At 39.7% G+C, this 14,901-nt stretch overlaps 1 protein-coding gene across 1 annotated transcript in view; it reads left to right on the top strand.

Moving 5' to 3' along the window:
• Window positions 1–14,901, top strand: part of pigg (phosphatidylinositol glycan anchor biosynthesis class G (EMM blood group)) — a gene marked incomplete at its 3' end in the record, with an annotated part of 38,823 nt that overhangs the window by 12,193 nt on the left and 11,729 nt on the right. Inside the window, exons 6-10 of the mRNA XM_080008167.1 lie at window positions 1,467–1,679; window positions 4,143–4,360; window positions 5,171–5,455; window positions 11,254–11,657; window positions 12,908–13,099. Of these exons, the coding sequence (XP_079864293.1) occupies window positions 1,467–1,679; window positions 4,143–4,360; window positions 5,171–5,455; window positions 11,254–11,657; window positions 12,908–13,099 (1,312 nt within the window). The remainder of the gene's footprint in view (window positions 1–1,466; window positions 1,680–4,142; window positions 4,361–5,170; window positions 5,456–11,253; window positions 11,658–12,907; window positions 13,100–14,901) is intronic.

Consider the following 14,901-nt stretch of genomic DNA (forward strand, 5'->3'; position numbering starts at 1 on the left):
TGTTGTGTGTGAAAGTCCCAGGAGATCAGAAGTTACAGAAATACTCAGACCAGCCCGTCTGGCACCAACAATCAGGCCACGGTCGAAAATACTGAGATCACATTTTTTCCCCATTCTGATGGTTGATGTGATCAGTGAGTGTATATTGGGATGATCTTAGTGTAGAAGGAGGTCTTCCTTATTAACAACCGAATTAATGATGACATACAGTTATTTGTGTACCATTACAAAAGGAAATACTTCAATTATATATGATACGTGTTAATAAATTATTCACTCTTTAGTAGCTCAGGTCTTCAGATCTTAATAATCTCAGTCATGAAAACACCTGCACATGTTTAATTTTCTTTTTGCCAGCAGAGTGCAAACAGAAGTTAATTAACATTACTGCGTTGATGTGATGAATACAGTTAAGAGTAAGTGTGAACATGAAAATTGCTTCATTCTCAGCTATGACTATTTTTGGGAATATTCCTCACACGGCTGTGGATTTTTGTCACGTTCATTTTGTCTAATAATTGACAGTTCTGTGAATAGTTGCAACAACAGTCAGTCTTGCTGTCACACCATACTCTCAATGGCACCTAAAGCTTCAATGACTTGCACACCAAGAGGGCTTTTATTTTTTATTGTAATATTTTGCCATTGATGGAAATTACAAAGTAGACGAAAAATAATTGCACAGATGGGAAATTAGATTCAGTACAACACTGCTCTCCGCAATGAAAGGATACCCCAGATGCAGTTGCACAAATTCATAAAAGTAACTGTTAAGTGCTTAATTACATTTTAATCTGTAGGAAAATATTAACACAAGTGTGTCAAAAAATTATGTTATGGGAGTGAAAGGGAAGAGGATTGGTTGTTGACATTTACTTTTGAGTCAGAATATAGGGAAGGTGCAAAATGAATATAAGGTGCAAAACAGATGTGTTCTTTCGGTTTGTGGCGATTTAGTGTTGTCTGTTGAAATTAAAGACCTTGAATCTCAAATGTATATTTACTCTAAGAGCAGCACAGTTGCAATATAACCATTTGAGTATCTTTCAAGTCAACACTTGAAAATGGATTTAGACCATTCCAACATTTAGAGGCAATTTTCCCTCCTCTGTGGCTAATGTTACAAGAATATGCCCTTTTACAGGCGGATGTGGGAGGAGTGGAGGTTTTAGATGCTTGATTAAGTCAAATGTGCCCTAAAGATTCTAGTCATTATGCTCATATATTTACTTTCGAAGAATAACAAGGGCATTGGATGACTCAGCGCTGTGACTAAAAAGGGACTGCCTACTCTTGGTTCCTTTCATCAGCACTGTGAATGTCCATGCATCCAAAGTGTATGATAGAATCTTAAACCTTGAACGTTTAGCCAATGGTTTACCTTCATTTTCATTCGTCATTAGTTTAAAACAGGCATGTATCACACTGTTCTTTTACTTTGCTTGTCTGTGTCTTTGGGGTCAAAGTGGGAATGGAGAAGCCTGAAACGGTGGAGCAGGTGGACCTGACCCCCACGCTGGCCCTGGGACTCGGCCTCCCCATCTCACAGAACAGCGTCGGTCGGGTCATCCCGGGCGTCATAGAGGAGACCTCACTGAGGGACCAGCTGCGGTTCCTGCACCTCAACGGCCATCAGCTCAGCTGCTTGCTGAAGGACAGTATACCAGAGTACGGAAAGGGTGGGTTATGTTGTTACTCTGAGAACAACGCAGTAGCCTAGACACATTAGCTTCAGTTTAGACTCCTCAAACTCATCATCATGACCTCAGCAAGGTAAGCTCAGTAAAAATAATGGTTCTCTACATGCTCAGTATCAAAACAGTGGATTTTATAATTTCCTATCCACGTCTCTATTTACTTGGAGAAGGCGAAAGATCATCATCATTGAGATACAGAGTGATGTCAAACGGAATGGCCCCTAGTTACCAAAATACCAAGGAAGAACAACAGCCTCTGAATAAGCTTTAATATAGCTGCTAATGTAGAATCCGTAAGAGTATCAAGGAGCTTTCTGAGTTTTGAGCTCAAGACTTAACAAGCTTAACACTATTTTATTCTTTACAGACTAGACCCATTGTGATAATGTTGAGCTTGGTAATTTGCTAAAATTGCCAAACTCAAATCGCCAGCTGTTGCACTATGCTCCAAATTTAAATTTCCCTTTACTGAAATGTATTTGATATAAACAATGTTTGACAAATTGGCCATCACAGAACCACTACAGATAATTTAACTTTATATGCAGATAATATTTTATATGCAGATCGAACTTTATATGCCCCATCAGTTTACTTGATAAACGTGTTTTGTGGAAACAGATTGTAGCTTTATTAAATTTTCCTATGATTCTTAAAATGGCAAGTCTCTCTCACACACACACACACACACACACACACACACATACACACATACATACGCACAGTGAGACTGTGTAAGCACATGTCTCCTTAATAAATAAAAATATTAAATATACAGCAATAAACAGAAAGTTATTCAAGAAACGGGAATTCATAATTAATTTGTTTTGTTTTCCACTATTTTTTTTCTGTAAAATTATAAAACAGTATAAATAAATATTAAAAAAAAAAATGTTGTTATTGTCTAATACTGAAAAAAATACTTGGTTACACATATAAATGTAATTTCAAACAAGAGACTATTTGCATATTCCTGATTTGGCTGCAAATGTATTTCCTCTATTTTGGTCTCTAGTTTCCATAGTGATGAGGGCGAAATAGGATTGGGGTTTTTTGTGTGTTTTTTTGTTTTTTTGTTTTTTTGTTTTTCTTCTCTTTTCTTTTCCAGCAGACCTACATTTGTGTTGATGAGCCGTCCACTTGGGTATTCATAAGAGTGTGGTGTAGTGCATCGAGTGATGGTGTCACCATTTGTGTTGGTTCAGTGGGTTTTTTTGGGAACGTCTCGTGGGATTGTTGGGAAGCAGTGGGCTCCTTGGACACGTGTTGTGTGCCAACCCCTCGTAATGGGGCTTTAAAAGAATCATGTCTCGTCTGAAAAGGGTGTGCCACAAATTTCAGATCACTTAGGAAAAAGTCTTAGAATTCATATTGACTCAATATGTTTGCAATGACCAATTTGTTATTGTCAGGATTTTGTTATGTGAATGAGCGCAGGCTCAGAGAAGTTGTAATGTTTTCCTCGCTCGAACTGATGTTCTCTAAAGAAACCTGAAGACCTGCCAGTTTTATACATGGAGCAGTTTAAGCATACCTGAATGCTGAAACTGAGTGATGGAGTTGAGTTATTGTTTATTTAACTCTATAAGTTTAACTCCATGCCCCCCCCCCTTTCCTCACTCTGTCTGTCTCACCGCCCCCCCTCACTCCTCCGCTTCTCAATCTTCATCTCGTACTTCTGTACTCCTCCTCACCCCAGGCGTTCCAGGGACTATTAACCAATACCCTGTGCCTCAATACAGATGAAACATAGTCAGGGTAAATCGTATTGTATGATATTGCCTTTGCCTTTAGGTTTTCTTTCACAGCCTCTTCTCATCTGTCTCGCAAAGTTACAACCGCAATTCATCATGCCTGTGACTATGTCACCTAGATGGAGCGATAGGTGTCATGGTGATGTTTTTTAAAGCTTGACATCGCTTCATCATACAGGCTGCTCAAGCACTGCAGTGAGAAGAGTTTGTATTTCAGCTATTACGAGTTGCATTGCGTGAGTGCAACGTTCAAAGTTCACCATTTTTACTTTCTGAGTGATGTCATTATTCAGAGCATTAGTTATCAATTGCCACCAAAGATTTTATCACACATGTATGATGCTAAATATCAGTCTAATGGCCTGTGTTCAGTATTTTGATTTGAGCCCTGTATGTCAGCAAGTTTACAATTGAATGATCACCTGAGGTGACATTAAAGTGAAAATGGAGCTCTGAATATATGGTCTGCCTTCTGACTAATCTTTCGGCTTTGTGAAACCCCAAATCACCTTTTATAACCCGATATGCCAAGCTTAGCTTAATTTAGAAACATCAGCTAATTACATTTGTTCATACAACAGCAGTTATGTATGAATACTGTGTTAGACAATCATCAGTGTTTAATTGAGTATTCAAAATTGTGATCCAAATCCATCTTTCTTCCCTATCTGTCCCGGTGGGCTCCTTCCAGAGGTGGGCTTTGAACAATTCCGCGTAGCGGAGAAGTACCACGGAAGCTGGATGAAGCTCTACCAGGAGGGCAACACTTCCGAGGTGCTGACCAACATGGGTAAAAAGATCCTGAAGCAGTACCTGGAGGCCTTGGCCGCTATGAGCTCCGCCCTCAGTAAGCAGCTGGGCAAGTACGACATGTACTCCATGATTGCAGGCATGGTGTTTGTTTTTCAGGTGAGTACAGCAGTAGAACCTCAGGCATGTTACATTCACACAGTGCAGAACAACTCTTGGTAATGATACTATAACTAGAGATATAGTGCAGAAAGGTGCATTATTTTACCATAGTCAAAAATCGATGCTTGAAGAGATTTGGTTATTTTACTTAGTTTTTCCAATGAAGTTGAAATCTCCCTTTTAATGTAGACAACAGCACATTGCAAGGAAAATAACATTGAACTTCATTGTGCAGGTCCATGTATTTAATGTTTTAGCAAATGTCTTAAGTCATTAGTAAATTCATGAATTAGTCTAGACCTGGATTTACCACTAGCCTTAAGATGGCAAAATGAGGTACACGTTGAAAATGGCCAGAATTATTCTTTTAATCAACATAATTTTCCGACAGTGCAAATTTGTGCCGCACAGAAACCGGCATTAATACCTTAAAGCATACATTCAGTGGACTTCAGATTAGACATATGTTATAAATGAATCAGGAAAATCTGAGTTAAAATCTCAAAAGTCTGTTGTGCAGTATTTTCAAGCTCATTAAATACATAGGACCCTACAGGACCCATTTTATCGTTGTCACTTATTGCTTCGGAGTAATTTAGAGGCAGTTGTAAGGAATAGCTCAAAGCTCCCCTGCGACCTTAATCCAGAGGACCCATTGGGAGAGACTCACAAAAAGAATAAACTTTTTTTGTTGCTGCCGTTCAGCCTGTCAACATTCACACTACTGTTTGTAGTTTATGTGGATCGCCTTTCCAACTCACCCTCTCAACAACACCCTCCCTCCCCTATTTTCCTTCCCTTAACAAGCTGCTGCTGGTCCTGCTGCTGGCTATGCCAGAGGCCCTGAGTGGTGCGGCCCAAGTGGACGTCCCCGTCCTATCAGCGCTACTGTCCCTGCCTTTCTACCTCCTTTGCCTGTTCCTCTCCTCGGTTCATGTCCTGGTGTGCACATCTGTTGAGAGCTCCTGTTACCTCTGCAGCCTCTCCTGGGGCCTAGTGTTTGCCGCCGTCGCCTTCTCCGCAGCGATGTTCTGTATTCTAGTCTCTATGGCAACAAGGCGACTGCCTTTGGGAGCAAAGATCCCTGGCAAGGTAAGTATCTTATGCAGAATTAACCACGCAAACACAAGTAAGGATAATTTTGAACCGATAGCGGGCCTTCTAGATATACTGTATATGAATGAATGCGTATGGGTTTATTTTGTATTATGTTGAGCAATATTGGTCTTGCTGGGTCATTTTTCTTTTACTGGATCATTCCTGCATTGAAACTGATCTCAGAAAAGCCTTTGAATATAGTTTTGCAATATGAGAGCTGAAAAAACCACTCAACTGAGAAGTAGCCTCAGAGGAGACCCTCAGTCGATAAGAAACTTGGGAGCTATTCATTCTAATCAAGTCGTGCTTGCACATATAAGTACATTGAGCACCTATATTCGCCTACGGGAAAGCAATGCATGATTTAGGAACTTTGAGAAGTTCATAACCCAAGTGTTAATTAACATATGTTAATGTCACTAGCAAACTTTACTTGGTGGTTAATTGTGTTAAGTGCTTTGACATGTCTGAAATTGTGACTTTGCCTCAACTTATTGCTGTAATTTATTATTGGTACCGCAGAAATAAATATAAATGTGTAATGTAAGCCAATGATATAGCTAAATTACCATCAGCAACTATCTTCTCTCTTTCTTTGAATGGCAAAGGTCAACAAACCTCGTAGGAACCTTCTCTGTCTACCTTTTGCCAAACAGTCTTTGTCTACAACACCACCATTGCTAGTTTTTTACAGTTGCTAATTTACAAATATGGCAACCAATGAAAAGGATTTATAATACTTGTATTGTGTACCAGGGAAAGTAAGTAATGTATGTGAATGTGAATTTTGAGGAGAAAGATGCCCAGCAATTCTGTATCTTGATGATCCCTTTTTAATTTGAAGTCCAAGTATTACAGCTCAGGGATCCATGACATAACAAGTATATATAGCATATAAATTCTAAAAGTAAAATGGCCTTGACCTATATGGTACCAGATCTTTGAGATGTTTTCAGCGGAGAAATAAGATCATAAGCCATTATTTTGAATGTTCATTTCGATGAGAACACACTCTAGACAAGGAAACACACACACGCACACACACACACACACACACACACACACACACACACACACACACACGCACAGACAGGTGCAGACATGTTAAAGTCTTTGTATGTCAGAAAGCTGCATTTTACAAAATTGCTTAAACTTTACTCAGGGGTGGATGCCCCTAGATCCCTGCAGAGGAAATGAGCTTCACAATTTGCCACCTTTTTCACTGAACTTGACATAAAAAAAATTTAAAAAAACCTTGCTACCTTCCATACTCACTCGGTGCCGGAACTGCTAAATTTGATGGACAGGGGATGTGGAACTAAATAGGTTCTGTAGGGAATGTTTAGTTTGAATTTGAAGGAAGTGTCCTAGATCGATCACTATTCAGACAGAATTTTGGACTGTGTATGTTTTAAAATGAAGTCCCAAGCAATCAATAGGTCATTTTACCATGCAATCAAAAGTAAAAATATTTTAACTTGATTGGCAGACAGTACAAACCTAATTAACAAAAATGTGTTGGTATTACACTGTGCTTGTGTTACTGCAACTCCAAATAAATGTCTGGGAGTATGGATTAGATCTTTATTTTTATCCTTTTTAGGAAGAATTGCAAAACAATTATTTCTGTGGTACACTAACTACAGTATATAGACAGTGTCCCTGTAAGAAGGAATAAATGTTTAAACATGTTTCTGCTGTAGTAAACTACACAAGATGTCTGAAAAGGTTGAGTTCAGCAGAGAAGGCATTAATGTCCTATAACAGTGGAGATTTATTGACCGGGATCCTTCCTCAGCTGTGAAGTTGTTTTTGATACGCAGCTTTTCGTCGTACTGCAGATGCTCTGGCTTTATCTAGAGTCCAGAGGGAGACACCACACAATAAACAATTTAGATTTTTTTCTAATAACCTTCAAGCCAGAGTAGGTTTCTGAAATATAAAATAATAGTTATACTCACCGCTCAATGTAGTACTGTATGTAAGTAGGTTTCATTCCTACAGCAGTCCAGCCTTTTCTGGACGCCGACTACTACATGAGCGGTGAGTATACGGGAATAAAAAAAAATAAAACAGGGATACATTTTTAAAAATGTGAGCTATTCCTTTGAGAGGGTAATTTTCTTTTATTTATTTTTCTCTCTAGTGGTATTTAAGTTTTGCTGAGTGGGAAGCATGCAAGCCAGCTGTGTCTTCTGTTTACTTTGCCAGGAGTTATTACTGATGAATATGTTATATTTGTTTAATTGAGAACTACACCAGTATAGATAGGTAAAATAAAAGTAGAAATATCTTAAAAGAGAATCCTCAGAACCAGACTCATCTGAAATGGCATTCATGAAATTTAAAAGATTCATTTGCATTTGTCATTTTTCAAGTAATGAAAAATGGTTGGGAAATATTGGGTAATTATTTGTACTCCACAAGGGTACGACTGATTACAGAGATGACCTTTTGTAATGTCATAATGTGAGCTGTTTAACAGGATATTTGCATTTGTCCTCCGTCAGCTGCAGAAGTGAGATGCAGGAAAACACAGTCAGTGGGAATAGATGTTTCCTAAATGAGCAACAGCAGACTGAAGTCTTGTGTTTTTGCAAAGCTTATCTTAGGTTTCGTTTTAGAGCAGAGAAAGTTGGGAAAGTGGAACACTGAATATACCTAATATAGAATCAGAAAAAAATGCATAAATTCCAAGTGTTGTACAGTTGACGGTACTTTATTTAGAACAGGAAGTGCTTTCTAAGAAGGAGGCTACAATGCAATGGGGAAGGGTCTACCGAGGGAAGTATTGTATGTGGTCGTCTGCCAACAATTATACAGTACACATGAAGAATTTAACAAGAACAAAGAACAACTTCAAAAGATGATAAATTGAATTCTTTCTGGTGTTCAAATGGTCACACCAATCTGAGAACTAATTGAAAATGTAATTTGTGTGGTAAACGATTTTTCAGAAGGAGTATGTTGTTGCTTCGAAAGGAGAGTGTTTCTATTACAGAGGAGCTAGTAAGGAAGGATATTCTTTTAAAGGCTTTATTCTGTCCGGCTAGTCTGTATACGATTTGTACAAATCATACACAGACAGACTAGCCTTACGAATCTCTACACTTTTTCCAAAGGCACTGCGGTTGATAAGCTCAAGTAATTTAGGGGGGTCTTGATAACACTCCTCTGTAGGAAGGAATACAATCTATCAGTTTGGACATCACAAATGGGAAGATGGCATCGACTACAAAGTCCGACTCCATATCAATTGCAGTGATCAGATTTGCTTCTTTTAGAGTGTGTGTGTAGGGGGGTGGGGGTGGGGGGGCCAAACAACTCGAATACTTTGGAGGAACGGGTGGTCATGCTTCCTTTGTACTGCTCCCTCGTTTTATCCTGGGATGGCCCTTGACAGGTAGCAAGCGGAATATCTTTTATCTGTCCTCAAGAAAATTGGTTTCAGTCCAGGTTTCGTGAGATAGATTGGTGCTCCATATCCTTGACCTCAGAATAAAATTCCAGATTCAAGATTCAAGAGGTTTATTCATCATATACATACTTCCATACATATATGCAGTGAAATGAACACTACAATATGGATATGGATACATGGATATGGATACACACAATATGGATAATGGAGACATACAGACAGGTTTTTATCATCACCAATTTGACAGAAATGTGATGTGTTTCTCTTATTCCACTTGTATTAACTGATCAATTTCATTTGATTTATTTTTGTCACGCATTAATTAATTATTAAATCCTAGCCTACATCCAGTCTAACTTACTACTTCCCCTCTCAATTTTTCACAAAATGGAAATTTGGGGTGCCGTTAGTAATTGAAAATACAGTATATTAGCAAGTAATAAACAAAGCAGATTCTCAACTTGCATCAATAATGGAGAGCAAAATCAAATGGGTACATGGATTTGTACTTTACATTTAGTACTGTACTTTAAATGACTCTAGACTAATTTACAGTTGCAATATCTAAATTCTAGACATTGACTCAGACACTAAGAGATATCAAAAGATATCAGACTTAACTATGTATTGCTAGAACTTTATAATGCTCTGATACAGATGCCCCCGGGAGGACTTTCTTATTTTTCTTATTTTATTTAAAATTATGAATTGTTTATTTTTAGACGAATAGTATGGCCCAGGCTGGGGATGAGAAAGGATACAGCGGGTTCGTCAGCCGCAACTTGAAAGAAGTATTATGACTCCCTTTGCGGCATGACATGCTTACGATAAAAATAAAAAATAAAAGATGACGCATTACAAGACATCCATTCTTTGTCAGTAAAGGGTGTGTGTGTGTGTGTGTGTGTGTGTGTGTGTGTGTGTGTGTGTGTGTGTGTGTGTGTGTGTGTGTGTGTGTGTGTGTGTGTGTGTGTGTGTGTGTGTGCGTGCGTGCGTGCGTGCGTGCGTGCGTGCGTGCGTGCGTGCGTGCGTGCGTGCGTGCGTGCGTGCGCATTAAAGTACTGTTTATGCATGAGCGTGCATAAACAGTACTTCAACAGTACTGCATTAACTACAGGTGCGCTTTCATGTGGCTTAACCCTGAAATATGTATGAAGAAAAATAGCAACTTCTTGGGATATAATTGGTAACAGAGGGCATGTTTTCTTCTGGGGTCTTACATGGTAACACATTCTATGAAGAGAATGGTGCCAAATACAACCTAGATAATGATAATGGGTGGACTTTTTGTGTCAACCAACAGAGAATCTTGTAAAAGCTGAGGCATTCTCAATGTTGTTTTTGACACATATAAACTTAGTATTGAAAATAAAAAGTGCTTCATCTTATGCTAAAATACATTGAACATATTTGTTAAAGCTCAAGAAATTACACAGGCCGTATACAGGAGGGAGGGATGGAGGGAGGGAGGGAGGGAGGGAGGGAGGGAGGGAGGGAGAGAGGGAGAGAGAGAGAGAGACGTGGGCTATGTATTTCTTCCTTTAGGGCGGTAGAATATTTGTTTCATGGTTTCAGCATGTTTTTTAGATGGCTAGGTTAAACAAAGTACACCAGACAAATGTATTATTAACAGCTTAGATGTTTAAGAGAGGAAAAAAGATCGGCATCGGAAGATACTCATTACATTAAACATTAAAACCGGCACATTGCAACGTGATGGAACCATTTTGTCCTTTTATAGAGATGGAGGAAATAACTGGAAGAATTTACATTTGAATGCCGTCAAATCATCAAATCAGTGTAATAACTATTTTCCAATACATTTTAAAGTCTTTGTACAAAGAAGAGAACATAGCAACAGTTACACCATCCAGCAGCTCGAAATGACATTAATGAAGTCATAAATACATGTTTGATTTAATCAGTGAAAAAGATTAAAGTTAGGTGCCAATATCAATACAGTATAAGTAGGCATCAATCCCCTAATTTGCTATTCCATCAAAATTTTCCAGTTTTATTGTATCTTGGATCGATTCTGTGGCATTTGGGGGCAGCAGCAACATTTAAAAGGGTTCTGTCTAATTGCTAACTTAATGGATTGTCCTGGCTACAATGTGTCCTTGAAATGGATGTTAGTGATGGTTGCTAAGCAAAGGTGCATTTCTAGGCAACATACTGCATCTGTGGGTTGACAGATACACATACATTATATACACTATATATTGTCAAATTAGTCATCACTTAGATAAGTACACAGGAAAGCAAGTTCATACCACAGCCAAGTGAAAACCACTCTTAAATCACAAAAATGTAGATCAAGCAGTTTGTCCATTCACAAAGCTAAACTATGCACCTCGCATCTTTTCCGTAGCTGCCGTCCCAGAGCAGTGGCAGAGAGTGGACGTTCTCGGAGCTAGATGTTTTGTTGCTGTCAGGCACGGTGGGCCACACCTTCAGCCTGGCAGCCAGCAGCTTTGTGGAAGAAGAGCACCAGACCTGGTACTTCCTGCTCAGCACCCTCTGCCTCGCCGTCTTCCAAGATGTCTGTCGCAAGTACTTCAGAGAGCACAAGAGCTCTGGTGAGGAGGAGGACCTCTTCCTCCCTTCCAAGGAGTGCCATCCGTTTATCCAGCCCCAGGGAGACCTTTATTCAGAGAAGTGGCTTGCCCTTGCAACCCCACCTCTCACACTGGCCTGCTGCCGGCTACTACGATCCCTCAACCAGACTGGGGTGCAGTGGGCCCATCTTCCCGACATGGGACACTGGCTCAACAGGTGGGTGTGGTGCCCTTGTCCAATATGCGCCACTCAAGAAAGGGGCGATGCACTTTCATCCCTTAAATTAATTGTTTTGTAAAACCGACATCCAATGAGTAGCATTTCTGTTCCTGTCTGGAATGGAGTTATGGAAAATGAAGTGATTGTTTATCGATTTGTGAACAAGCATTTTACTCCAATTTGTTTTTCAGCGTAATATTTTGAGACATACTAGAGATGAGTATATTGTATACTTTAGTAGGGTGGAAATTGTAAGCATTGTAATTTAGATAAGATGGTATGTGATTTATTCTTTACCAGGAGAACTGCAGTTCACAGTAACCCCCTTGTGCCCCTCTATCCTCTTAATCAGACAGCATGAGGACTTGTCAGTGGTGATTGAAAAGGCATCTTCATTGTTACATTACATTTTCACAGCAGTATCTTGGATTCGCTGGCTCTGACCTCCTGTTAACTAACGTTAGACAAAGGACTGAGCAATTTAGAAGACTTGTCTTTGACCCTACCGTTGGTAGACAAAGGTTAGTATTTCACTCGTGAAGCAGAACGGAATTAATATTCCGTCAGCGCTGCAGGTCGGGAGATTTTCATTCTTTAACATGCATGACAGTATCGCGGAAAAGAGGAAACGTCGATAACTGACCTTTTCTCCATCCGGCATTGCCTCCTTTCTTGCCACCCTTCTCTGCCTGTTGCTTGGATAATGAGATCTAGATATCACTCCTTCCCCACCCGAGTGCCGATGTACCTAACTGCTCAACTGTCTGATCCAGCTAACAGCCAAATACAAAGGCTGCTTCCCTTTTGATACGTGCACCCTTTGAGGTCTTGTTTGCCCTTTGTACTCAATGTGGTGTCACCTCAAATCATGTGACCCCAAATCCAGTTAACGATTGAAGACTTTTCACCGGAAGTTTTATTTTTTTGGTGATGTGACTGGATTGCTTCATTTCCTTTCAAACCTGTCTTTTGTTGCACTAAAAATGCCTCGTGAATACAATACAGACATTGTAGTTATTGTTTTCGATATTCTTTCAAAATGACTCAAAGAATAGGTGTGAGTTCATTCATAAATTTGGCACCCGTTACTCATTGTTAAATGCACTCTTCTTTTAAAATCTACAGTAAACATTTATATACACATGTGCGCCAACCTCGTCATATAATTCAGGAAAAAAATTGTGAAGTGCAGCAGCCCAGGGCATTTTATTGTATTTATGTCTGTTTCGTCTGCTGTCTTTTCCCAGTTCTGAACACAAGATGGTGCTTTCCCTGCTCGCAGCTGTTTCCCTGGTCCTCATCTATTTCCTGATTCAAAGGCGATGCTCATGGGTGTCCAAGATTGCCCTGGCCCTTGGTCTTTTGGGAGTCTACAGCTACCGGGCAGCGGTTGGAAACGTTGTGTTTCCGTGGCCACACACCGACCGAAATGTGTCCAAGTAAGTTTTATAACAATTCCCCTTGTTATTTCTGTAAGCCAAGACCCTTTCATTCGAAAGTGATTAGTTTGTCTAGCTGCATGTTGCTTATTGCGTCCTTGGTATTCATTACTTTTCATTGTAGTCAAGTTCACATCATTCATATTTGGATAGAATAGAACATATTATTTTGGGCAACAGCCCTAAGGCATTCTATAAAGTATAGTGTTTTGTTTTAGTTTAAAGGATTATTCTAAAATTCACCCTTGCATTGTTCTATGCTTCAGTGTGCTGCAAATTTTGCAACAGCCATCCCCCAAGTACTAATTCTTTTGTTATTATTATTTTAAATCTGTCGTTCCATAGCCTGCGGATTGGCACAGTTACTGTAGGTGCCACTAACCCCCGTCAGAAAATAATGAGTGCGCAGGGCCCCGTTTGGTTCTCCTGTCTAGGTTTTTCCTTCTTGACCCCCCTCTTCATATTCCACCAGCCGCTGGTCCTTCCCTGACCTTTCCTGTTCCCCTTGACAGTCTCTCCAACTTGCTTACCCTAATTAAAAAGCACAAGACTCTCACTCTTCCACATACTACCCACTTTTTCTCCTCCTTCCTTTTTTTGTACTCAAAAAGGTATGATTGACAGGCTCTATGGTTGTTGTTACAGACAGCATTTTCTAATTTAGACCGCATCAAGGTTTTTATGGACCTCTGCCTCAAGCGTCTAGTTTGGATTTGTTTTGACTCAGCACGAGACAGGCTGATACTTGAGTAAGCTATTTAAACTCAGCGATGTTTTCTTTTTTTTTCCTTTTTCACAGGATTTCTTTGGCAAGAAAGTATAGTCTTGACAAAGTGTTGCATCTGAATACCAAATTTACGATTCCTAAGACAGCTCGTTTGTTCCTATTTGTTGCTAAGCTCCATAGGGCAAGGTTCTCAAGTACACATGGGACTTCAATTTCAATTTGCAATGTTTGCAAAGTATCACCTTCCTGTATACCAAGGTCCTTTAGAATATTGTGAATGGCTAACAACAAATTGCTCAGCATTGGTAAGCTCATCACTATCTGCTATCTTGTGGTCGGTCCTCTGTGAATACTCCTGCAGAGTTTTCTGTCAGTGCAGTGCCCAAAAACCCAGAGTAGGTTCCCCGCTTCTTTTGTGCCATCTGCCTCTAATTGCACTGTGGAATCTTTTAAAACAACTAATGGGTTAGAGCTTAGCAGATCTTCAACACTGTAAACAGTTACTGTAACTGGGGAGTTACTTGGATTGAAGTTCCTGTATGTGACTCTCTTTTGCTTTCTCTTCTCTTTATCTCACTCACACGCACACACACACACACACACACACACACACACACACACACACACACACACACACACAGAGCCACACAGACACACACACACACAGATTACCAGATGTACACACATACTGACCACACGTTTGGGCATGATATTAAGCTATAGGTGTAGAACTAGTGACATGATAAGGTCAGGCATTTGCACAATGTTATTGCTAGAGGAAAAACTGGCACATTTTGTATGGAACACCAACCATGGGTAGCCTTTCTGTCTGTCTCGAAAGGGCTGTCTGCGAATGCTCTTCACACCTTCATAAAACACAACCCATTTATACTTGTGTCGCTTTATCTCGAAATTTTTGTGCTGGTACTCATTTGGAATAGGAGAGCATACAATTGCTCTTAAAAAAATGGAAATATATTCCATCTCCCTTCACAACACCTGTGAAACTCTGAACTTCAATGCACACGCACACACACAGGCGTGCTCAAGGTAAAACAGATACACAATGAAGTGG

This window comes from Zeus faber (genome assembly GCF_960531495.2).
Source record: "Zeus faber genome assembly, chromosome: 10".
Lineage (NCBI taxonomy): Eukaryota > Metazoa > Chordata > Actinopteri > Zeiformes > Zeidae > Zeus > Zeus faber.